Below are 25707 nucleotides of genomic sequence, written 5' to 3'. Positions count from 1 at the left end.
CCTAACAGAGATGCCGAAGACACTCTGAGATGGATTGATACTCCCCAAGGAAACTTTACTAGCAAATCCCTATATGATTTGTTGGATAAGAAAAGTTCTCAGCTGACTAACTAGTTAGCTGGGAAAATTTGGGATCTGAACGCCATCCATAAAGTCAAGTTTTTCATCCGGAAGATGAAAAACAACATTCTGCCTTATAGTGCTCATCAGGCCAAGTATGCCGGACATATTGATCCAATATGTCTGTCATGAGATGTAATTTTTTCAGAGATGTTTGGACCCGCTACAAAACTGAGGGCCATTTATGAGGGGTCATTTTTCCTAGCCGTACGTGATAGGAAGTATTTCCTACGGTTGTTGACCAACCCTCGCAAATATTCCGGCAGAAAACCGAAACCATGTTCAGCCCTATTCTTTTTTCAGATCTATTTTTTCTTTTCTTCTTCTATTCTCTCGCTGAATTTTTTTTTCTACATTGATGTTTTCATACAAACTCACCCATAGATTCTCACCTTACATCTTCCCTTCTCTCGCTGAAGAAAAAATTTCTACATAAATGTTTTCATACAAACTCCCCCATAGATTCTCACCTTACAACAAAGAGAGCAAGACCTTAACCCTAGCCCAAAATCCCTCCTCCTCCACTGATACTGTCTCAATTCTAAAACCTAACCCCTAGATAAAGAGGATCTCACTCGTCGTCTTCTTCGACTTCAATCTAATAAGGTAAAATAAGATTTATTCACCCTTTCGTTTAGGTTGTTTCTTTAGTTATTTCGATATGAAAAAATAGATTATGTTTTGATTGAATTTGTGTATTAAGATTTGATTTCTGTAACAATGAAGTATTTGACTGTGATTTTGGGAAATCAAAAGTTTCTGATGAGTTTTGTGATGATAAGATAATACTGTTGATTAGGTTTTTATATTTCTAGGGTTTTGTTGAATTTGGGAGATTTCAAGTTCAATTAGTTCTGATTTAGGTTTTTATTTACAGGGTTTTGTTTAATTTACAGAAATTTATGTGTTTTATGATTAAAGGTTGGATTTTTAATCACAGTAGTAAGGCTGTATGCAGATATTTGTTGCTTTTCTTTTTTGGATTCCCTTAATATTTCTTAGTTTTGTTCTGTTGCCTTGTCTCGAATTCGCAGGGTACAAATTATGAAATTAGGCTTGTAGCTGCACAATCATCACTTGTATTTCCACATTCTTTCTTGGTTTTTCTCTTCTAATCAGTATTTCAGTTCTCATGTCAGGAGAGTTCCACCGACGAGATGGAGATTGGAAACTTTGACACTGGTATACAGCCAAACAATAACAACCTGCAATGTAGCCTGTCTCCAGGATGTTTGGTATTGTTGTTTGCATACCTTTGGTGAACTTTGCATCTCCTGGTGAGTGTCTTGGTGCTGCTTTGGTTAGGTAAGCTTTCCCTGGTGATTTATGTTCCATGTAACTTCAATTCTAGTGTTTGCAAATAACTTCTTCTTGCTACGATCCTTTGAATTACCTTGTGTGTGCTCTTGTCGTATCATGCAATAATTGCATCTTGTATGCAGGATCTTAGTAGTGTGGAAACCCTTCCAAGGAGAGGATGTGCTGAAACTACATGGATGCAGTTTCATGGTTAGGGAAAAGGGTAAGTAAAACCACCTTCACTATTTGCAACTGAGTATTATTTCAAATATTTTAGTGTATGTTTTCTTATTGAAATTGTGTTTTGCAGGATCAAATGTTCATCATGGGGTTGGGATTCTTCAGTAGTTAGATTTTGTTTCTTCACCTTAATTCAATATTTTGCAGCTGCAGTCGATTTCATAATGATGAGCTTTGAATTTTATAGAAATAGCTTATTTCAATTTACGGTACTGAAGTTTATGTTCCTTTTTCTACATAGGTGACTCTACAGCTAATGAATTATCTGTAATCCCTTTGTAGTGCTAAGACTGGCGATGCCAACCGTGCCACTGAATTGAAAAATGGAGCATTTGTTGGTGGTAAGAAAATTGCAGTAAAACTTGCCTAGTCTCGTGTGCCCCTCGAGCAACGGCGGTTGAAGAAAAATCAAGGTTTCACCTTCTTGTATTGTTAATTGCTATCTTAATAGATTGACAAGCAAAATGTTGGACTTCTTCTCACACTCTTAGTGTTCGTGCTGTATTGTAGTTAATGCAGATGACTCTAAGAAAAAAGATGACCAGGGAACCGGTAAAGCTCTTGTTCCTCTCGATATTATTGCTACCAAAGGGGTACCATCAGAAAAACAGAGGTAATTATTTGCTTTCCATGCCTCTACCGATTTATTTACTTGGAATTTGGAGGCAATAAAGATTGTCATCCAGTTATTAGGCAACTACTTTGTCGATGCACAGATTACTCGAATACAGCTTTTCATTTCTGCCTACCAGTTTTCTAAATGGTAAATGCCTTGAGAGTTTTTATAAACACTTGAGGGTTAAATTTTGTGATTAGCTAGCTTTGTTAACCATGTCGTTCTAGAAATTGAGCTATACATGATTTTGAACCAGTGGTGCCGAGTGGGTAAATCTTTTTGGGTCCAGTACGCTATATTCATTTATGCATAGTACACCACACTATGTGTAAATTTATTTGAATTTAAGCATGCTCGAAACATGACTAGGAAGGGGACTCGGCATGAATTTCACATTATTATTTGCCACTGAATTTAAGCCGTATATGTTTTATTACACAGCGCTCGCTCGGGATGGATGCAAGATGGATGCTGCAGCTGTACTTTACACGGGTGTTGGATCAGCTCGTTCTAAGTTGCATCAACAAGAGATAAAGGGTGCATCTGTTTGGGCACGCCAGTTGGGTGGTGAGGTATAATATTTTTTAAGATGGGGGTGCCTAATTTGAAATGTCTATAACATTTTTATTAGTCTTTACCAGGATGTCATATTTCTGAATGCTGCATATATAGGTCCTTCTAAAACATTTTGAGTACTTGAATTTCTCCTCCATACTTTAGATCATCTACATTTTGTTGCATTTGTCACGATTTAGCTGCGATGTTATGGTTAACTGGGTATATTACAAGGTTGATTATGCATCTGCATCTGCTATGTTCAAAACAAGATAGATTAGATCTCTATATTGCTTCTCGTGGGTAGTCTCTAAGTGCTCTTCTGAATATGTGGTTCTGTTACTATTTGGGCTTATGAAACGAACTTGGAACTTGTAGCTCTTATTGGGAAGTCCTGTGCATCTTTCTCTGACCTGGTGTTTTAGTGAACTAATGAGAAAACAATTCTCGGTGCTTGGTTTCATTGATACTTTAGACATTTATAAGTATATTACAGGTAAGTGAAAGATCTTATACTTTAGTGACGGTTCAAAAACCGTCACAAATAGGAAAAAACCGCCACTAAGAGCCAAAAGACCGTCACAAATACACATTTGGGACGGGCGATTGTCCATCGTTACTACTGGGGTCACAAATGTTATTTGAATCTTGACAACTCAAGCTCTAGTTACAATAGGTTAGCTGACTGGTGCTCTAGCTGGTTCTCTACAGACAATAATAGGACTCAATGGGGAAATTGGGATGACCTCTGTGCTACCATCTGCTGGTTTATTTCGAAAGCCAGGTGTGATATGGTCTTCAAAAACATTGTCCCTTGTCCTAGGCAAACCGGCAACCTAATAATAAGTCACTTAACTGAAACCAAGAGTCTCTTTCAAATTGAAAGAAATAGAAAGAATGTTGGTAGTTCTGAAGCTATTGAACAAACACTAATAGGGAAAGTTTCCTTTGCTTTCTTGTCCTTGTATAATAATATTACAGGTCTAACAGGAATGGGTGTATGTATTCTTGGTCCAACAGGAGAAACCATTGGCAGAAGAGTCAGAGGAACTAGACTGGGCTTCCCAACTACACTGCAAGTCATTCAATCTCTTGGGAAGCAATCAAGCTATCATTAAGACCCTGCAGGGTAGAACTAGAAGCACCAGCTGGAGGACCAATGCTCAAATGGACAAGCTTATTTTGTGTTTAAACAACTTTGAAATAGTATGTTGTAAAACTTTTAAAAAAGGCTCTATGCCTGACCTCCTAAGACTATCTACTATTGGAGGAAGTGCTCAAAGTCCTCAATTGTGGGAGGCACCCTATCTTTCACAACTTTGTCAGTAATCCTTTACTTTTATAATAAGAAAAAAGGTACAATGCATGTGAACCGCATAATCTAGCTACCAATGACCAATTGCAAGGACCTGGTCCTATATGCCCATGCACCCACCCCACCCAGTGAAAATGCAATCATCTGGGATTTGTGGTAAGCAAATGAGAAGTAGTTCCACTGTAAGAAAATCTACCTATTGCTACACCACATATTGCCAAACCTTGAATATAGGTGTTGCAAAATCAAATTTCTAGTCACAATGCTTTTCAGCTGCAGTTAAATGCAAAATGAAGCTTTTGCCACAAAATTGTAGCAACATCATAAAAAGAGTGGCAAAAAAAACATAGTCTCTTGTTGCAACAATAAAGATCGGGTGCAGCAATAGACTTCTTGCTACATATGTTATCACGGCACTAGTAGCGGTTTATGCCATAACCCAGTGGTGGACTTGTATGGGGTCAAGTGGGGTCACTTGACCCCTCCGGATTTTGTTTGCTAGAGTATTTGGTAGTGAAAATTATAGGTGTCGACCCCTCTCCAACTTCTTTAAAAGCTCAACTGGCCCCTTAAATTTCTCTAGAAACTATTAACTTCCGCTGAATTTTTAGAATTTTGTTTGTAAAAGTCATTAGAAGGATTATGCATCAGACTTTGCGACTTATGTACAGTGTATATATTTGGAATTGGTAAAATTTGTAACGGTCCTAAAATTTCTGTTGGCCTTCGGCCGCTACTATGCTATTGCCTCGACCCCATTGAAAAATATTTCTAGGTCCGTCGCTACTATAACCATTGGGTGCCGCAACATATTAAGTTTCTTGTAGTGTTTTGAAGAACATTCTATTGGAGTATCTTGCTTTTTTGGTCGGATAGCTACACTAGCAAGTCAAGTGAGCAAAAAGTACTGCTGCTGGGTTATTAACTCAGTTGAAAAAAGAATGAAAAACGCTAGAAACGGTTGAAAAAAGAATGAAACAAAAAAAGAATTAAAAAGTCGCTAGAAACAGGGATTGAACCTGTGACCTTGTGGTTAACAGCCACACGCTCTAACCAGCTGAGCTATTCCAGCTTTGTTGTTCGGTAGCAAGATTTCTATATGTTTTTACTTTCTAAAGGGTACGTCGCTGTTAGTGCTGTTTTTTTTCCTTCTTCCTAGTGTTAAAGATGAAGTCAGGGATGGCCTCCGCACTTATTAGCCACCACAAAAAACTTATGTAGAAATTTACGATTTTTTTGAGGAAAAGTGGAGTACTACTAATTCTAACTTGAGCACATAGCTACAAAGAAAAATGTTGCATTTTCTGACGTTGACAAGATATTTATTATCTCTATTCATGTCCTTATTTGCGCATATACATTTCGTCACATAATCAAAAGGTTGGTACCGGGGAACTAACTCTGCCCACGGGTAAGCTACCTAATCTTATTTAAGACGAAGTGGTAAGCAGTATATAGTTGCAGCACTTAAGGCATGCATTACAGAAGCAGTATAGGAAGAAGAGAAATAAAATCAGGTACTTCTCTCGATTTTTTATACGTTCAGTTGGATTAGGATGATTTATGTTTAATTTTACTGTCATTGTATTTCTCTTTGTATTTTGAATATCCGTATGTGAAACTTGTTGACAGGAAAAAAATGAGACGAGAATTGTTATTCGGAGTACTGTTGTTGCTTATTGTATCAGTTCAAAATTCGGAATCTGTGTTCAGTGAAGTGAATGGGGAGAAATCTGCCGTCTTCTTGACTCCCAAGTTTGTGTTGGGAGCAGGATCTGTCTGTAATAAGTATTATCACAATGTCGATTTTCCAAGAGGTCATATTGTGCTTAAAGACTTCAATGGTGAGATAGTTGACGAGGATGGGAATTCTGTTCCGTTGTATGAAACTTATATTCATCATTGGGTCATCCTAAGATACTATGCTCCCAAAGACACAGATACGAATGAAGAGAGGGACTCCGGAAAGATGATTATGGTGAGAAACAGTGGTGTTTGTAAGAACCTTGCCCAGTACTTTGGGTTTGGATCTGAAACACGACGAACCATAACACATGTGCCAGATCCTTACGGGATAGAGGTTGGAAATCCTGCAGAAATTCCAGATGGATATGAGGAGAGATGGTTAATTAATTTGCATGCAATTGATTTGCGTGGCGTGGAAGATCAATTTGGATGCACTGAGTGCAAGTGTGATCTGTATAATGTTACGAAGGATGAGTATGGTACACCATTAAGGCTGGGTTACACTGGAGGCTTGAAATGCTGCTACGATAAGACCGAGTGCAGGATAAGAGAAGGTTTCAGAAGCAGCAAAAGAGGTGTCTACCTTAAATATACAGTGAAGTGGGTAGACTGGGAAGAAACTATATTGCCTGTCAAAATTTACGTTTTTGATGTCACCTATACTGCGAAAACAGGGAGTGGTTCGGAATCACCCTGCAAGGTAATACATACACTCTTATTTGTTACTTCAGAACATTTTGGTTATGCGGGTACTAATTGCAATTGTAAAAACAGATTGAATACGACGTCGAGGCATGTGATAAGACTAGTGCAGGTAGAGATACTATTTGTGTGGATAACAAAAGGACAAGTCTCGTTCTGCCAAAAGGTGGTTACGTTATCTATGGTGTTGCTCATCAGCATTCTGCTGGAATCGGATCGGCGCTTTATGGAGAGGTAATTCTGGACATTTAGAACTCCGTTGATTATCGGCCAGTTTCTGCGCCATGCTAACTATGTTGTCTATATGGTGTTGTTCGAGTGACTAACATCATTTTTTCTGTGTACACTTATGATTTGATTAGGATGGACGCCTCATATGCACTTCTTTACCAGTTTATGGAGATGGAAATGGAGCAGGCAATGAAGATGGCAACATAGTAGGGATGTCAACTTGTTATCCCCAGCCTGGCTCTGTCAAGATATCTGATGGAGAGACTTTAGTATTGGAATCTAATTACAGCAGCATTGAAAAACATACTGGAGTGATGGGTTATTTCTACGTCTTGGTTGCAGATCAATTGCCAAATCCATCGCGCAGGCAAATTTATGTATGATTCAAATTGTCCTGAAACAAACAAACTAACCTTTGCTTAGATTAAAAAAAAAATACTCCGTTTGTGACATCATGTGTTTTTGACTTCGTTTGTGCAGAAGCTGGATATCTTGAAGTACACATGGTTCTTGGTTTTGATGGGAGTTGTAGGTGTGACTGGCGCTGTTTTTAGTTTTCTTAGGAAAGAAGAAAAATATGGTGCCTATCAGCTATTAGGCATCTAAGCATGTCTCTCTAATCTTGAAACTCCTCAGGCTTTTTCTGATTAATTGTAATCCTATGTAAAAGATAGCAGGCTAACTAGATATATTGGCGTGGGTTTCCTGCGGCAGGTTGTCTTTAGTGCGATGGGCAATTCACCTTTGGTTGTGTATTACGTTTGAAGCTACCCCCAAAATTTGAAATCTAATGCCACCAAAACTCTGCCTTGTGACACAAAATCTTAACCAAGGAAAAATCGAATTATGATATGAAGTAAATCTCCCGCACTGCTAAATATTTGTACTTCGCAACCAAAAATTTACAACTATGACCCAAAAATTTGGTTAATGGGCTAAAATCATTATAATGTGCCACCATGACCCAAAACATGTGATGTGCCAAAAAAAAAAATCTAAGTAATCCAAAATTTACCACTACAATCAAATATCTAATTCATGATTGCTTAGTTACCTAAAATCAATTTTTCCGTCTAAACTCATAAGGTAAGAGTTTTCTTCTCTACACTGGTTCACTTGGTTATATTCCACTTCAAGCTACAATAGCTTAGGTTCTTAATAGACGTACCGGAAAACAGTTTAAATTTTTCTTTTAGTTTACTTTCAAACATTGAATAAAATTCACATTTCATTTATGTGAAGTGTGAATGACTTAGTACCTGTAAAGAATCACCAACATTAATTCAGAGTGAATACTACTGTGAGACCCAGTTCCCCAGATTTTTCCACAGAGAAATCCACGGGAGCAAAATTTCATGCGCGCCCCCATTTTCAGAAAGAAAATTAATCTAAAACCCATAATTTATAAAACTTCTTCTTCCCAACTGTAAATCTTCATCAAGACCTGAATCAGATCGAGAAGAACGATTATGTGAGGTCGATAGAGTTATAAGAAGAGATTGATGTTGGTTTCCGGGAGATCTTATTTCTTTCAACGGAGAAAAATACATTTTCTTTCCAAAATAAGAATATCGAGAGTTGAAGAAGAGATCTCGAACTAAGAAATCGAGATCGAGATCGAGAACTATATCTATTTTCTTTTCAATTCTCGTTTGGTAAGTTTCTTCTTTTTGTTGCTTTGATTTCAGGGGTTTTATTTGATTACGGCTGAGACTGTGTTGGAAGAGAGATTAGAAATCGGGTTCCTGTTGCTGGATAGGTTACTAATGAGTTAGGCTTTGAGATTGTTTCTGAAATAGAAGAAGAAATTGGTGGAGTTACAAGTTAAAGATGGTGATGGTGCCGAGGGATTGATGTTCGTTTCATTCGGAATGCTTGGTGTTTTATGATTTTTTTTGTCTTGAGATAGTAGGTTAAATTATTTAGTTAAGATAGCAATGTTCGGATCTCCAGTGAAGAGTGCTTGGTTCGGATTTTTGTTTCTTTTTAATGAAAATAACGCAGGTTTGTAGAATCACAGTCGTTTTATGTCTTTTGTTGATTATTGTGTTTGATATAATTGTGTTTATTTTGAATTTTGCAGTATTTTTATGCTCGATTTCTGTAAATTTTTGAGAAATTATCAACTGCATTATAATTGGTAAGAGGAGATCCAGCTCCTAGAGAAGTTTGTCATGAAGAAATTTTGTCCTCTTTTAACACTAAGAGGTAATTTTCTTAGCTCAATCTGGGCATAAATGGGGCTGAGAAGACTAGGATATGAGGGTTGATTTGTTGGATGGGGTCTGGTGATGAAATGGGAGGAAGCCAAACTAGTGGTAGTATTGAGTCTGTAGAAGATGAGAAGGATGTTCTTATGGTGGGTGTAATTTTGGATGTAAAGAATATTAGAGATAAGTAGGAATGATGGTGTTGCTGTTGGTATTTTTGTTTGTTTTTCATGGTGTAACTGAAATAGGAATGGTTTGTATTTGTCTTTGTTGTTGGTATTTGTTGCTGTATTGAAGTAGGTGAAAGCTGGTAGTGGTGGATTGGGAGCTACGGATGGAGGATAATGGTTTGCGTGGGAGTTATTGAAACATGAAAGAAGATGATGATGTGGTTATGACTGCATAACATGTCATGCAGTCGTGAAAACGGATGCATAACCTGTTATGCATCTACAAAATTTGTTGCTGCATAACACGTTATGCAGTAACGTTTTCGTTACTATTGAAACCAACAACAACAAAGACTGCATAACTTTTCATGCACCTACAATAATATATGCATAACATGCTATGCAGTCGTGAAAATGGATGTATAAACTCTTAGGGCCTGTTTGGTACAGTTTTGAAAAACAGTTTTCAAAAATAGTTTTCCACTGTTTTAAAAACATACCCTTTTTTCCTTGTTTTCATTTTCTAAAAATTGTTTGGTAAACTGTTTTTGAAAACAAGGAAGACCAACTAAATCGGATCAAATGTAAAGATTCGTCTAAGAGATAGTGATATTAGCCATGACTCACTTGCAGTCATTCCCCATCTCTTACTTTGTTCTGAAAAGAAGAAAAGAATAAAAAAAAGAAAAAAAGAGAAAACACAGAAAACAATAATTTGTTGTTTTCATTTTTTTGTTTTTAAAAACAGAAAACAGATATAAAACATTTTCTGAAAATGTCCTTACCAAACGCGTTTTCTCTTGTTTTCTGTTTTCTCTGTTTTTAAAAACAGAAAACTGTTTTTGAAAACTATACCAAACAGGACCTTATGCGTCCGAAAATATGGCTAGATAATGCATTATACATCGAGAAAATAGATGCATAACCTGATATGCATCCGTAAATATGGATGCATACTGCATTATGCATCAATTGTTTTTATGTACGCTCTAAAATCAACCAAAACAATGGTTACATAACTTGTTATAGATGCATAACTTTGTTATCCAAATGCATAATTTGTTATGCAATGGAGAAAATGGTTGCATAATTCGTTACGTGTCTGCAGAATGTGTTATGCATCTTTTTTGTTGGCTGCATAATGGTTATGTATCAAGTTTTCGAAAATTTTGCCTAAAATGATGATCACCTCCGATTTTTTTCGTGAAAAACAAAAATTTGATATTCTTGTTTGTACTCACTGCGTAGCTCTCTTAAAAAGATTTCCAATGATATAAAATTTGTAAAATTCCAAGGCGCGTATTTTTAGATATAGTATATCCAAGTTGCATTACCAATTATACCCCTGATGCATAACCTGTCATGCGGATGCATAATCAGTCATGCATACATTTTTAATAATTTCATATAATTATGGGTGTCACGGTCCTAAAATTAATTGTGGGCCTGACAATGAAAATATTATTTTTTTAGGGCCAGCGCCTAATTTTCTCTAACAGAGAAGGAGTTTTGATAGGAGGGAACAGGAATCCAGGACCCATCTTTATTTAGAACCCTGATTTTGGGCATACCAAAATCTTTCGAGGCATACCACATGAAGACAAAAAAGGTTGTGAAATAGCAAAATCAGATTACCCCTTAACCCAAAAAAATTTTAGTGGCAAATTTGCCCTTTACGATTAGTGTTAGTAATATTGATTAGTGATTAAATATTTTGTTTAGTGATTAAGATAATTTTCAGAATTATAAAAGGTTGTTTAGATGATTTTTTGATCATGGTTCGGCGAAAAATGTTGTGTTTCGGCTCACATCTATGAGCCGAATCTACCAATTGATGAATGGTTCGGCTCACATCTATGAGCCGAACAACATCCTGAATAGCCCAGAAAAATAATAATTACTGGTTCGGCTTATATTTCGAAAATCGTATGAGCCGAACATCAATTTGTTATTTTTGGGTTAAAATATTGTTATTGGTTCGGCACATATTGAGAATATCGTAATAGCCGAACCTCATAAATCTGCTAGGTTCGGCACATATTATGATTATCGAATATGCCGAACCCCTATGCATCTCTATCTGTGACTAGGTTCAGCTTGAAATTTCATGAAATTTTAAGCCGAATTGTTCATATACACTTACAGGAAGCTTTTGTGATGAACAATTCGGCTAAAAATGCAACTCAATTTTGAGCCGAACCCAACACTGTAACCGTCATTTAATCGATGAAAAACAACAAATAGGAGATTGGGTTTGTAAAACTTACTTTCTTATCCTTATTTCCGGAGTTGGAGATGTTGTTGGTTCAGTTTCTGGTTCAATTGGTGGTTGATTTTCAGTTTCTACACCTTCATCTTCAATTGTTTCTTCTTCTTCAATTGATGGATTAGAAGACGATTTGGTTTGCCTAGTCCCTAGTTTTCTTTGTACGAGTCATTATGTGGTTGAGTTTAATCGACGATCAAATTTTTACGAATCGAAAATTAATCACGATGATGATTTTTTTTTTCGCAGGAGGGGGAAGAGTTCGGCTAGAGGAGGAAGAAGAAGAAGAGATGTTAAGCGAAACTGATTTTGATTAGAAAACTGATTTTAAATTTTTATATTAAGGGTATATAGGTAATTAAACTACCCATAGGGTACCCCTTATAAGGTCATCCAAGATGGGACTATTGTTTTGTATGCCTTGAAAGATTTTGGTATGCCCAAAATCAGGGTTCTTTATTTACTCAACTGAGGAGAATCCAAAAATACGGGCCCAGTAAATGGTTTTTGGGTTGTTTATTTATGGGCTTTGTTGATTTCCAATGTTCATGGGCCACATTAAACAGAAAATCAACAGCCCCATTTAATTTTCATTCTCATTTTCTCCAAAATGCATGATCAGCTATGCTTTTATTTTTCTTGAAACTCTTTGATATATATACATTACTACTTTTCTTATTAAGAATGCTTAAAAAAAGAACGTTTGTTTTTAATCATATTTTGGAAACATATGCGTAAAAATAAAACCAAGACTGTGAGATATTGGAGTAAATTGCAAATTGTGTTTTAGTTCAGACAAACACTTAAAATTTCGCTAATATGTCATGGTTCAACCAGAGTCCCGAAGGAAAATTTACAATTTATATGATGTGACAAAGTTTGATATTGAATCATCCAAAACATATCTACTTTATACGAACATGTAATTTCATGAAGATGGTCCTACATAAGTTGTGCGAAAGACAAAAATCTGGATACAGTGATGAGATTTCATTTGAATAAGTAAGAAGTGCGAAAGACAAAAACGGGAGCGCGTTGCGACACAAAAACTGACTTAGTGATGCGTAGTGGTATGCTTCAAATACCACTTTTGCCCTTGTTTTTTTTATTCTCTCTTTTGCCCTTTCTTTGGATTGTTTTTGTTTATCTTTGTTATGTGTTTTCAAGCCCTATTTCGACTCTTTCAAGTTTTGTTTTAAGAAACACTAGGTCAAAACCCTTATTTTCCTTTTTTCTTCGATCTTTCTCTTCGAGGGTAGTTGATGTGAGGAGATACTTCAATAAGCTTGTAACTTCCATTTATTTTGGGTAGAATTTCTAAGTAAGAACTTTAATGTTTTTTTCTTCCTTATTCTAAGGATATGAGATACTTAAATTGACAGGTTAGTAATTCTATTTCATAGTGCTTTTGTTTCAGTTTCTACGTTATTATTGTAAGCAGCACTATCACTTTACATTAGTTGGTAAGGATAATTGGAGTTTGGTACTCGAGTTTAGACCAACACTAGGCTTTGGTCTAACATTTGTCCAACGTTAGGGCTTGGGACCTGGACCCGACGTTGACTGTTGTTGACATTGTTTGACCAAACTTTAATTAATTTTATAAAATAACAATACTGAGTTTACTAAGACACCCTCGAAGTATCCTCGGATCCACCAGCATTAATAACAACACTTAGCCTACGGTGCCCCAGTTTCTGCATAAAGAAAACGAAAACAGAAAAAGAAAAAAAAAATACCTAATTTCTCTGCTTCTTCCTCCTCCTCCGTCTCTGCATAAGAAAACCACATGGATGTAACTTAAACATCATGACCTTCACATCATCCTTCTCCACCACTACGATAACCCTATTGATTCCATTAAACTAGTGTTGATCGAACAGTATATGAAGAACGTAAAGTGAACCCTAATTACTCAAAAGATTAAAATTAGGTTCAATTTTGTTAGTAGATCAAAAGGATTTTTTTCTAAATTATCATTTTTGAAAAAATTTGTGTGATTGAGATGAATTTCATTGTTAAAATCCCATTATGAAGAAAATGGCGAAGAACACAAACTTTTTGCTAGGTTTTGTGAAAAAGATGATTTCGAGAAGCGCAGAAGTGGGTGTTTGATTATTTGTCTTGCTATACATTCTCTACATCTTTGATTTCGGTTTCTTCCAATTTTAACAGATTTAAATTTGGTTGAAGGATTGAAATTAAGCATTGTAGGGTGCAATTTTAGATTGAAATTTGTCAATTTTTGGATAAAGATGAAGATATAGCATTGCTCAATTAGGTGCTGGTTGTTTCCGGTGTTGAAATTAAGGTCTTGAATTCGCTCAATATGGAGCTGATTCGATTTGGTGATTTGGGGGTTTTAATTTGAGCATAATATAGAGAGGGTTTAGGGTATTTCAATTAAAATTAAAATAGAGAGGGCTAAGTTCAGTGGTTAAATGACATGATGGTAATATGAATCGTTGCTGTGAAGAATAAGGAAAAGAATGATTCTGGTATGATGAGAATAAGTGGATGCTTGCTAATTGGCTGATTTCAGAAAGGTTTGTGATTGATTTTTTATGGCAATGAGTAAGTATATGGGTTAGATTTGATAGAAGAATTGAATATTGCAGTCCGTTGAATATTGCAGTCCGAAATTGGGTTTGATTTCAGTATGAAATTGGTAGCAAATCAAGAAAATTGGTGAGGGTTACTGTGATGGTAGTAAGGTAAAATGGTGGTTGTGGCGGTGTTGCAGAGGTAGTGACAAGGTAGCAGAAATAGTGATGATACTGGTGGCGGCGATTTGCATAAAGAGGAGGGTCAATATTGAATCTGTAAATATCAATAAAGTGAAGGGTGTATTTGTAAATTCGTTTAATAATTTAATTTAATATCATTTTTTTAATAATTACTAAACAGAAATTCGGACTTATCCTAATCAACAAAGGTCAACGTCGGGTCCAAGTACCAAGCCCTAATGTTGGACAAATGTTAGACCAAAGCCTAGTGTTGGTCTAAACCTGAGTATCAAACTCTAATTATCCCTAGTTGGTATCAAGAGCTTTGGTTAATTTTTGGGGGAAGGTTGTGGCGAAGATATTAATTACTAGAGGATATTACTTCTTTATTTGTCAAGTAATTAGGGTTTTTGAATCTTTTTGCGTAATATTGTCAAATTGGGTTCATTCTCCTTGTGGTTTTATTATGGCTCCAAGAAAAAGAGTTAATCAAGGTGAAACTTCTTTGAAATAAGAATTATAAGTCTTTAAGCATGAAGCATTTGATGAAATGCAACAAAGAATTGATGCAAATTTCGAAGAATATTTTTTAAGACTTGGAAACTCAAATATTCATCAAGATCAATCTATAAATCAACATCATAATTATGAAGAAGATGCATATAACACTTCCGATATTGAGTTTTATGCTATTGTCCAAGCACTCAAACATAGCGGCACTATCTTATTCACGATGAGTTCATCTTATTTTTGGACCACATAGCATTAAAGGGCATCAATTCTCAAGACAAACTTTCCACTAAGCATGGTAAATGGGATTCTTATTTGCAACAATTTACTTTTTCCATCAAGCACAAGTCGGTTGTACAAAACAAGGTAGCGGATACCTTGAGTCGACGAACGTCCTTTCTTTCACAAACGTGGGCTCATATTTTGGGATTCAATGACATTCGAGAACTTTTAAAAGATGATACTTAATTTGATCCTCTTATGATTTATGAAAAGTCTCTCTACAATGGTGATTATGTTATTTTCGATGGGTACCTTTATCGGAAAAATGATCTTTGCATTTCGTAGTCAAGCTTGCGAATGAAAATTATTAAGGAGCTTCATGGTGGGGTAGGGGGGTCGTATATGGAGACTACTCGTACTTGGAACTTGGTTTCAAGCTCATACTTTTGGATGGGAATATGGAAGGAGATTTTCCGGTATGTGAAGAGATGTCATATATGTCAAGTATCCAAAGGAACGACTACTAATACGGGATTATACATGCCACTTCATATTCCTTCTAGTCCATAAAAAGATTTGAGTATGAATTTCATCTTGAGATGACTACGCACTCAAAGAGGTATGAATTCAATCATTGTAGTAGTATATCGAATTTATAAAATGTCTTATTTTATTACTTGTAAAATGACAGCAGATGCGGTCATGATGATCAATTATTTTTAAAGAGATTTATCCTTTGCATTGTATTCCTTCATTAAACGTTCCTGATAGAGATAGTCGTTTTATGGGGCGTTTTTGGCATACCTTATAGAAGTTGGTCAAGACTAGCTATCTTATGTTTTAGCACCTCCTATCAACCTAAAACGGATGGGAAAACCGAAGTAGTAAACCGAAGAGTACTGGTTCAATCCAAGAATACCACTTGACTTTCCTTTAGCACCGGATTTGAAAAAACCAAGTGCTTAGGCGGAAGATTTTGTTTTCCAACTCCAACTTATTCATGAAAGCACCCGTAAGAATTTGGAAGCTTCATCAAGAAAGTAAAGGAACAAAGTCGATCAAGAAACGTGTGGTTGAGTTTAAAGAATGAGATCTTGTTTATGCGGTTCTTACTAAAGAACGTTTTCCCGTAGGTGAACATAAGATTCCACAAATCTTATAACTTCCATTAATTTTGGGTAGAAGTTCTAAATATTATAAAGAAGAACTTTAAATTTTTGTTTATTCCTTATATTAAGGGTAGAAGAAGTTCAAAATGAAAGGTTAGTATTTCTATTTCATAGTATTTATGTTTCATTTCTACATGATGATTGCAAATTGAAATATCACTTTACATTACCTAGTGATCCGAAATCTTCTTTTTATGACATAAAAAAATTCTGGCATTGCTTAGTATTTGTACTTTGCAACCCAAAATTTATAACTATTAATTATGATCCAAAATTTGATTAATGGGATAAAGTCTTTATAATGTGCCACTATGACCATATGACCCCAAAATATGTGATGTTGCCAAATGTATTCTAAGCAATCTAAAATTTACCACTATGATCAAATATCTGCTTCATAATTTCTTAGCTACCAAAAATTAATTTTGTCGACAAAAAAGATTCACTCTAACTAAAAGTATAACAAAATTTATAAGATAAGGCTTATTCTTCTCTATGCTCGGTTCACTAGGTTTTATATAACTTCAATCTATAATAGCTTTGGTTCTTGATACGTTGTCCAAAAAAAAACCTAAAAATTGTCTTTCACTTACTAAACCGAGGAGAATGCAGGCTCAATAAATGTTTTTTTTTCTTCTGGTTTTTTATTTGTGAATTTCCTATGTGCATGAAATGCATATTAAACAAAAACTCAACAGCTTGATTAAATTTTCATTTTCTGATAAATATATGATGAGCTATGCTTTTATTTTTCATGATACGGCCTCTTCACTGTATATATTACCACTTTTCTATTCATCACCAATGCTTTAAAAAGAACTTCTCTACTCAACATATTTTGAAAACATACAAGTGAAACTAAAATTGGATATAACCAATGCGAGATGTTGGAGTAAACTGCAAATGTGGACAACTTAAAATTTTCTTTCCATGGCATGAATCAACAGAAGGTCAATGCTAAATTTGATTTGTTAGCATATATAGGGACAAGTGCTTTCAAATATACGATTCTATGTTTAATGTGTGAAACACTTCAACAAAAATGTAGATACAGTGACGAGAGTGTATACAAATAAGTTCAACTATATTTCTTCGAAAGAAATGGAAGCACACATAAACTGAAGAAAAGCTGAACTCAATTTAATTCAAAGAAGAGGACACCTAGAGATGTCGAGACTCGAAGTTACATACTAGTCTTTGTTGCTTTACATTACCACCTATGAATTATGATTTCGTCATTTTTACATGTTGGTGGAAAGTTATGAATTGTTTAACATGACATTGACTCAGTAACATTTTTCCAGGAAAATTCAACTAGCAAAGAAACGCCGTCAAGCTGATCAACATTCTTGAAGAGACTCGGGCTTTGCAAGCTGATCAACAAGAAGTTAAGTTAGACTGCAACGTAAGCTTAAACTTAAAACTATTGAAAGGTTGGAGGTTAGGAGGTGGCAACTCCCAGCCAAACAAAATGGTTTTAGACGGGGAAACACTAACTCAAGGTATTTTCATAAAATCGCAAGTGCAAGAAGGAAACGGAACACAATTGCTAAGCTTCAGATTGATTTTGTAGATTTCCTATATCAAAATCTAATTAAGGAGAAAATTCCGAACTACTATATCACCCTCTTTTCATCGAAAAATTCTTCATTGGATGATTTGCATTTTCCAGTTGTGGGTGACGAGGATAGAGAATGGATGGAGAGATCTTTTACGGAAGATGAAGTTTGGAATGTAACTAAACACATGGGTTCAAATAAGGCTCCAGGCATGCTTTCACTACAGAAATCTACAAAAAAATGCTGGGACATCATTAAAGTCGATTTCATGAATTCTCTATATAAAAACAAAGTTTTTTCGAGCGACGTGGTTAACCAGATCTTCTGGTTGATTATGTCCCCACCATTTAGAATTTCAGCCAATAAAATTTCAGAAGAATCTTTTGGACCCACAAAATATTATTTGACCAGTCACATTTAAGAAAATAATTTCCTAAAGTTACTAAATTTTATTTAATCTAAGAAACATATCAAAACAAATATAACATTACCAAAAAAAAAAACTATTTTCATGATGATAAAATAATATAAAATAAAATATGCAATGTTCATCGTGATGAAATCGTAAAATTAGATCAATCATATGATTAAAAAAAGATCAATCATTTAAATAAAAAAATAAACCAATGTCCAATGTCCATTTACAGTTTTTGTAATAAAATCTCCCTAATCGCATTTCCAAACTACGGATAACAAAAATACTTACGATTACACTTTCTGTTGGTATTAAATCTATGATTAAATCTTAAAATGAAAATACATAGAGCTGTGGGATGTACGTACCCATAAATCCAAGCAACCTCCATCTTCTAAGGAAAAAAATTAATTTGTAATCCTGTTGAATAGTTGAAATACAAAATCATTGGTATAAAATCATAACTAATTATAGTGATATTAAGCAAAACTTTAGGAACAAAAACAACAAAAAAAAAAAAAAAAAAAAAAAAAACATTATTAACAAGGTGCCATAAACTATAATCAAAACATTTTCGATATTTTTTTCTTAATATTGTTCATACCATAAATAACTTAAGTAGTACGTAGTAATAAAAAATTTATACTGTAATAAGTATATAGTACAGTTCTTGATGAAAATATTCTTATAAAATTTCTATTTTACACGAGGGATCTTTGTTGGTAACCGAGAAACAAGCTGGACACCAACACCTTTTTGAATAGCAATGCCTAATCTATGCAAAATAAAAGTACCAAGACCACTACCAGCATCATTATTAACTAAGCAATATTTGAAAATATATATATTTATCTTATTTAAATTCATAAAAAAGTAAACTTTAAGAAAAAAAATTACTTACGTGCAAGTTCTCTAGGGTGTCAAAAACATTCCTATAAATATTTGAATATTGTCAAAAAAAAAATCGATATTATAGACATTTTAGGAAATGTATCATCCAAAAATAAGAGATTGATTAATATATCATTTCCAAAACAAAAGTTTTTTCTGGATGGAATATATGCGAGTTGGTGTCTGTCTATATAAAGCATCAAGGAAAAGCTAAAACCCCATTGTTTCCACTTTAGGGTTTCTGGTTTTCTTTCTGTTTTTGCGATTTAGGCTTTGTTGTCTCATCTATTTTTATTGTTTGTTTTACAGGTACCCTCAAATTGGCGCTAATGTTGCAACAATGAGAGGCGATGCGTGCTAATTTGATGTGAAACAAGATGAGAACTGTTAAACTTCATGGTAAAATCACACAAGGTATCACCAATTATACCTCATCTATTGTTTATGCGGCAGTATGATCATCTTTTCTGGTTTTTTTAAGATCTTTCGCAACCATCAAAGTTAAAAGACCGAGTAATTTGGTATTTTTGGCATATCATGTGGTTACCGAAATACCTGACGCGTTGTACTTGTTAATGCATGTTATATTTGGCAGGACGATTCAGAACCTAAAGAGCGAGGCTGCAAATCCGAACCTATATTTTACAGGTATGCGAGCAATAATATTATTCAAGAATCTTTGTTTTTTTTCTTGTTCTTTTCGTTTGTCTACTTCCTTAGATATACCATTATTTGAATTTTGTTGGTTATAGCTACTATATATGATTTGGTGGTAACTCTTATGTTTTTGTGGGGGATTCGTTTAGGGTCCGACACTGCATCCCCAGCAAAATTCCAGTAATTCAATCTATTTAATACTGCAGAACATGTTCCGGTTCCCTACGGAAAGGCCTGTTTCCCATCACCTGGACACATCCGCAATGAGGAAGTACCGTTCTTACATAGGTCGATCCCTTATTTTTAGGTGTAATTGTAAAGATGGTGTTGCTATGTTTCCACCTACAATAACTCCATACGTAAAACTATTATGCCTACTGGATCAGTTTTTATCCATTTCGGCTTACAGTATTTTGCAGTGCTTCAGTGACTAGATGGGAAGCGTACAACACCAATCCTATTGCTGAACAGGGTAGTCCCATAGGATCATTAGCTTCAACTTCGTTGTTGCACTTGAGTTTCTATTTGTTGCCAAACCAATTGGACGGAGTCAACCTGAGATTTCTGGCGCTCTTGGTTCTTAAAATGTTGAACCAAAAGGAGTTGATGCTGAAAATCACATTGTTTGATACTTTTGCTTATTTATTGTATATTCAAATTTTTATACTTTTATGCTTTTGAATTCTTGATATCGATAGTTTTTTAGTACTACAAGTGAAAATTAGTTGTAATTATAAAGAACACGTGCATCTTGTCTTTGGCAGTGAAAATTACTACAAGTGAAAATTAGTTGAAAACAGTTCTATTTTAGTGTTATTCTTGATCGAAATTGTTTTTGGAAGTAATGGTAGTTGGTTTTTTCATGTTCATGTCAGTTATATAAAACGTAGAAGGAAGGTTAATGTTTTAATTTTGGGGAGTAGGAAGTTTGGGGAAACTGAAACCAGTAACTGTAGAAAATTTGCAGTATATTATGTGCTCGCTGGCTGTTACAATGCTCAGTTTTATTAACGATACTAAGGGGGTTTTGTCATTGTTGTAGGGTTTATTGGAATTCTATGCTCTTCGTATTCTACGTGATCGCGTTGAAGTTCCGGCAGTAGTAGTCTTTCCTCCTCCTCCTCCTCAGCCCGAACGAGTGATATATGTATTGCAGACATTTCGAGTAAGAGGGTGCTCTAGAACTGATGGAAAATCTGTTTCATTTTTTGTTTCTATTTTGAAGAATGTATGTTTTGGTCTCTCAAGTGGAATTTTTCAATTAGGTGGATGTAAGAAATGTTGCTGATGGGGATTTCTTAACGGTGTATGTGGATGTTGCGGACACAAGGGAAGCGTCCAATGTGCCCAAGGTTGTGCAAATAGCAATATCAGAATGACCGAAAGCACGGGCATTCAAGGATTATGCCAAGGCAGATGCATTATACCAGAAGATTTTGGATGCTGGTTACAGGTAATTGCGCTTCTCAACATCGTGTTTTCAGAGCAATATATATCATTAATTCCCACTTTATGCAGACTCGCCCACTTTATGCAGACTCCTAAGAGGTGCAAACAATGCGGATATTCTTGCAAAAAAATACCGGATTCGATTGAGGTAAAAACAATTTCATGGTTGATTTGGTTAATTTGTTCGTAAACAGGGGTATTGATGCCCCAAAAAAGAAAATGCACTATGGACAAGAGGCTAAGGAAGAACTTACTAACCTGGTTACGGGGAAGTGTTTGACTATCAGTGTTTACGGTGAGGATAAATGTGGTCTTCTTGTAGGAAGCAATGCTCAAGAAAGTACGCATGGCATAATGCATCCTTTGACAACTGTCCTGAACTTACAAAGGTGAGCATGCAAGTTACAAGTCTTGATCTTTATTGTTCCTTTTTATGTCTTAATTATTTGACACACCTCCATGCTTCTAATTAGTGGGAAATGGAGGCTAGAGCTTCTCAGGTCGGATTGTGGGAATTATCAAATCCTGAGAAGCCACTGGAATGGCAAAAAAACAACCCTGAAATGTCATGGGATTGGAGAATACCAATCACCACTAAAAGAACTCTTTAGAGTTGATAATTGAGATACTGCATTCTACACAAACAGCCTGAGGATTCCATGTATATATTTTAGTATCTTAATTAGATGCACTCTTGAGAAAACTTTGATTGTAATGACGGGTTTTGGCAAAATTTGGACAAGAACTTCATTTTGAAGAGGCTCAGAAGTCAAAAATCTTCCAAACTTATCTTGGGATCTTCCTCCCTCCCTCCCTTCCTCAGCTGCCCCCTCTTTCTCTACATCCCATGGAAAAGAACGGGTTTGATGTAGAATTTTAAAGGTGGAATTTATGGGTCCAGGGGATTAGTATTACGTTTTCCTTTGTATGTTTGGTTGTCCGAATCCTTAGAATCACGTTTCCTACGTGATTCAGTTTTCCAGAACATCCTTCATATGGAGTCTGATCCCTCTCCCTAAGATTTGCTGGGAAATTTATCAAGAGATTTATGGACCCATTTTTTTTTTAACTCTAAATCCCATATATGTATATGCAATTTTAAGATTTAAGGATAATGCCAAATGGTATAAAGACTTTAATACGACAAAATTCTATAAATCTTTATTAATTAGTTATTTTTGGTTTATGAGTATGGGATTTGACTTGACTTTTCGGGGTTGTGTTTAGTTAATTTTGAAATAAAATAAACCAATTTTTTTAAGTGGTATCTCGGCTATATTTAATCAAAATGTGGGTTACATTTAGTCACCTCCTAAAATAATATCGTTCAGATAGAGTGGACTTCACTCTAAATTCAAAAACCATATTTCTCATTCATGGTATGGTATCTATATTTTCAAAGCGAAATATAAAAGTACACAACATGAACCATGTGATTGGACATCAAAACACTTTGTTCCTTTGCAAAAACCATAACTTGACAAAAGACCGTCGAAGCTGCCTGATGAATATAGTACAATACCAACAAAATTATATGACAGCATGGATAAGCAAAGTAAAAAAGTTAAGTTGATGAATAAATTTTTTTCTTTTCTTAATAACGACGTATAATAATTGGGTGCAAAAAAAAAAGCAGGGGTAAATAAAAAACGAAAACATGAACTCTGGAAACTCAAAAAAATATGAAAAGAAACTGGAAAATAATAACTCTTTATGAATTTGCGGAACTGGTATAAGTATAGTGAAAAAAGTTTCACGGACATCCCCATGACTTTCTAAATATTACAATATTTTTTACTGCATGGTTTTCAATTAGTTTGCTACTAAGGTCAGAGATTATCAAATTTCTATTAGTGTTTTAAAAGAATAATTATTTTTGATGAAATTATACAATATTAATCCAGTATTTCTAAGAGAGATACAGGCTCGTGCATCGCACGACTGACAAACTAGTATGATTAATGATTTTCATCATTATGGTTCGTTGGATTGGAGGTATAATTGTTCTTTCCTTACTCTTATTCTAAAAAAGGAAGACACTTGCACTCCTAAGGACTTTCGGCCTTTAAGTATTATTGGAAGTGTATAGAAGATTTTATCTAAGGTTCTTGTGGACAGGTTGAAGATTGTCATGCCAAAGCTTATTTCTGACTTTCAAGGTGCGTTTATTCATGAAAAGCAAATTATAGATGGATTTCTAATTGCGAATGAATGTGTTAATAGAAGCCTCAAGTCTAAGATACCAGATATTTTGTGCAAAATCAATATGGAGAAAGATTTTGATTGGCAGTCTCTTTTCTGTATTCTTAAAAAGCATGGATTCGGAGATAAATGGATTGGATAAAATGGTGTGTCTTCTCTTCTTATTTATCGGTCCTTGTTAATGGGTGCTCTTCAGAGAGATTCAAAATATCTAAAGGACTGAGACAAGGTGATTCATTATTCCCTTATCTTTTTCTTTTGGTCGTCGAAATCCTATCTAAATTGATGGATGATGCGGTCGAAAGAGAACAAATTCACGGTTTTAAGGTGAAGGAAACGGGGAGTATGATTTCACACTTGCAATTTGCAGACGATACTCTCATCTTTATTGATGCAAACACGGAGGAAATTATAAGGCTTTTCATAATTTTGTCTATATTTGAAACTCTAACTGGGATGAAATTTAATCTAGACAAGAGTACGATGGTGAATGTTGGTGCTGACGCGTCCATTAATACTTTGGCCAAAGAGTTAGGATGTAAAAGGGAGACGTCGCCAATAAAATATCTTGACATGCTTATTAGAAAATATGGAGCAAAGGCTGGCCACATAGAAAAAGAAATTTTTGAATCAAGCGGGTAGATTGGTACTTATTAAGAGCTGCTTAGCAAGTTTACCAGTTTATTATTTGTCACTTTTACATCTACCTGTTTTTGTCACTTTTACATCCACCTGTTTCTGTAGAGAAAAAGATGATAAAACTAATGCGAAATTTTCTTTGGGGTGTTGTGGAAGGTAAAAGAAAAATGGCGTTAGTTGCTTGGCCAAAGATCTCACTGTCAAAGGAGAAGGGGGGTTAGGAGTTAAAAGCTTTAGAATCACAAATAAATCTTTGCTTGTTAAATGGATTTGGAGGTTCTCAAATCAAAAGACCGCATAGTGGAGAAAGATTATTCAGCATAAGACGAAAGCAAAAATGAAAATGGTTATGCCTGTCGATGATAACACGCCTCAAGGAAGGAGAATATGGAAAAATGTAGTAAAGGTGGTGCCGGAAGCTAATAATCTAATAACTTTTAAGATTAAAAATGGGAAAGGTGTAAGGTTTTGGCTAGACAGGTGGTTGGTTTACAGGTGTTTAAAGGATATGTTCCCTGTAATTTACAAAGCTTGTTCTCGGAAACAAGCTACTCTTGCAGAAATGATAAGAGATGGCAGATGGCATGGAGAATTTAGGCATAGGCTTAATGATAACGAGCGGATGGAGTGGTATTTGTTGAGACGGGATCTTGGAGATGTTCCAAATCTGGTGGAGGGAGAAGATGAAGTCGAGTTTCCAAACAACTTTAGTGTTAGGATGTGTTATGACTCTATGGTGAGCAATGCTCCGGACTGCTCTTTTTCAAAGTTTTTATGGAAAAACTATGTTCCTCCAAAAGTTAGCTTCCTGCTATGGAAAATTTTCCACAACTCTCTACCTACGCGAACTATGCTGCGACATAGAGGGGTAGAATTACAGAGCATCGTATTCCCTTTCTGCAATGTAATTACGGAGACTTCCGAACACATGCTAATACATTGTGTACTCTTTCCAGTGGTGGGATTATTTCATCAAACCATTGCACATTTCTTGGCTTGTTCCCAAGTCCATTCTGCAACTTTTTGAAGCATGGAGTGGGAATGTTCTGAACGGTAGATGCAATAAAATGTGGAATATTCTCCATTATGCAATCATATGGAATGTTTGGAAATAAGAAACAATAGAGTGTTTGGTGGAAGACCTAAAGATGTGGATGAAGTCATGATCCATAATAAGCAGACTTTGGTTCTTTGGAGTTGCGATTCTGACACTTTTAGCTTCATGGATAATAGCCAAATATTGCACAATTGGGAGCTTTCTGTGCATATGTATAACTTGTTAGTATTGCTTGAGGGTCTTTGGTTGGTGCAGTAGCTTCTTAGAGGGTGTTGTTGGTTTCGTTAATCGGATTTTTAGGTCTCATCTGGTGTCGGTGGCTGCTGTTAAGGGAGGCAGTATTTTAAGTGGTGTTGTTGGCTGATGTTCACAGATTTGGCGAGAGATGGCTTAACTAGTGATTGCAGGTGCAGAACCGATGGTTTTCTATACTAGTTTTTGGTATCCTGTCAGTTTGGTGGGGGCCGTGGGGCGCATTTTGGTGAGGTGCAGTCTTGTGGCAATCTTAGTCTGTGGAGATTTGCAATTTGCTCTGTGTTTGTACCATGTTGGTTAGACTAACTCCCCTTTTTCTTTTTTTCCTCTTAATACAATTTTCCCTTTCGAAAAAAGAAAAAACCTAGTTCATGAAAAAAAAAAAAAAAAAAAAGAAAGCTAGGTGGACCCGTGGTACATCATGGACCATGGTAGTAAAATCAGTTGACCCTCTTATCCTTCGGATAAAACCCCGTCTTTTTAGTT

General features: G+C 35.4%; 2 protein-coding genes, 1 non-coding gene and 1 pseudogene across 6 annotated transcripts; 3 read left to right on the top strand and 1 right to left on the bottom strand.

The window, feature by feature from the left end:
- The first annotated feature begins 391 nt into the window (after nt 1-391).
- Nucleotides 392-4202, top strand: LOC113329567. 4 transcript variants are annotated; one of them, XR_003349939.1, is made up of 8 exons: nt 392-726; nt 1248-1425; nt 1563-1642; nt 1730-1749; nt 1942-2072; nt 2170-2272; nt 2717-2847; nt 3851-4202. XR_003349939.1 is itself a non-coding variant. In XM_026576428.1 (7 exons), exons 5-7 carry the CDS (start codon nt 2173-2175, stop codon nt 4157-4159), a joined length of 540 nt encoding a protein of 179 aa, XP_026432213.1. In that variant the 5' UTR covers nt 392-726; nt 1248-1425; nt 1563-1642; nt 1942-2072; nt 2170-2172; the 3' UTR covers nt 4160-4202. The 4 variants fall into 4 exon arrangements, 1 of the variants encoding a protein (XP_026432213.1); XR_003349938.1 differs by having other exon boundaries at nt 1260-1425; nt 1730-2072; XR_003349937.1 differs by having other exon boundaries at nt 1730-2072.
- Nucleotides 4203-5143: 941 nt separating this feature from the next.
- Nucleotides 5144-5217, bottom strand: TRNAN-GUU. Its single transcript has one exon. It is a non-coding gene; the product is annotated as a tRNA-Asn (tRNA).
- A 409-nt stretch (nt 5218-5626) lies between these two features.
- On the top strand, nt 5627-7687 carry LOC113329416. The gene is made up of 5 exons (XM_026576291.1): nt 5627-5662; nt 5778-6591; nt 6666-6827; nt 6956-7201; nt 7305-7687. The coding sequence occupies exons 2-5, from the start codon at nt 5785-5787 to the stop codon at nt 7428-7430; spliced, it is 1341 nt and encodes a 446-aa protein (XP_026432076.1). The 5' UTR covers nt 5627-5662; nt 5778-5784; the 3' UTR covers nt 7431-7687.
- A 1415-nt stretch (nt 7688-9102) lies between these two features.
- On the top strand, nt 9103-21679 carry LOC113329675 (annotated as a pseudogene).
- Nucleotides 21680-25707: the final 4028 nt, after the last annotated feature.

The sequence above is a fragment of the Papaver somniferum genome, unplaced genomic scaffold (genome assembly GCF_003573695.1).
Source record: "Papaver somniferum cultivar HN1 unplaced genomic scaffold, ASM357369v1 unplaced-scaffold_117, whole genome shotgun sequence".
NCBI classification, from domain to species: domain Eukaryota; kingdom Viridiplantae; phylum Streptophyta; class Magnoliopsida; order Ranunculales; family Papaveraceae; genus Papaver; species Papaver somniferum.
The sequence above is the reverse complement of the archived record's forward strand: the minus strand, read 5'-3'. Positions and strand labels throughout refer to the sequence as shown.

Bases quoted from the DNA above. Each gene is read 5' to 3' on its own strand.
- LOC113329567 (XM_026576428.1), top strand. From the start codon at position 2,173: ATGCAGATGACTCTAAGAAAAAAGATGACCAGGGAACCGGTAAAGCTC. The intron at 2,273-2,716 runs GTAATTATTTGC...TTTATTACACAG, and splicing joins GTACCATCAGAAAAACAGAG to CGCTCGCTCGGGATGGATGC. The intron at 2,848-3,850 runs GTATAATATTTT...TTGGTCCAACAG, and splicing joins CACGCCAGTTGGGTGGTGAG to GAGAAACCATTGGCAGAAGA.
- LOC113329416 (XM_026576291.1), top strand. From the start codon at position 5,785: ATGAGACGAGAATTGTTATTCGGAGTACTGTTGTTGCTTATTGTATCA. The intron at 6,828-6,955 runs GTAATTCTGGAC...TGATTTGATTAG, and splicing joins GATCGGCGCTTTATGGAGAG to GATGGACGCCTCATATGCAC. The intron at 7,202-7,304 runs GTATGATTCAAA...TCGTTTGTGCAG, and splicing joins CATCGCGCAGGCAAATTTAT to AAGCTGGATATCTTGAAGTA.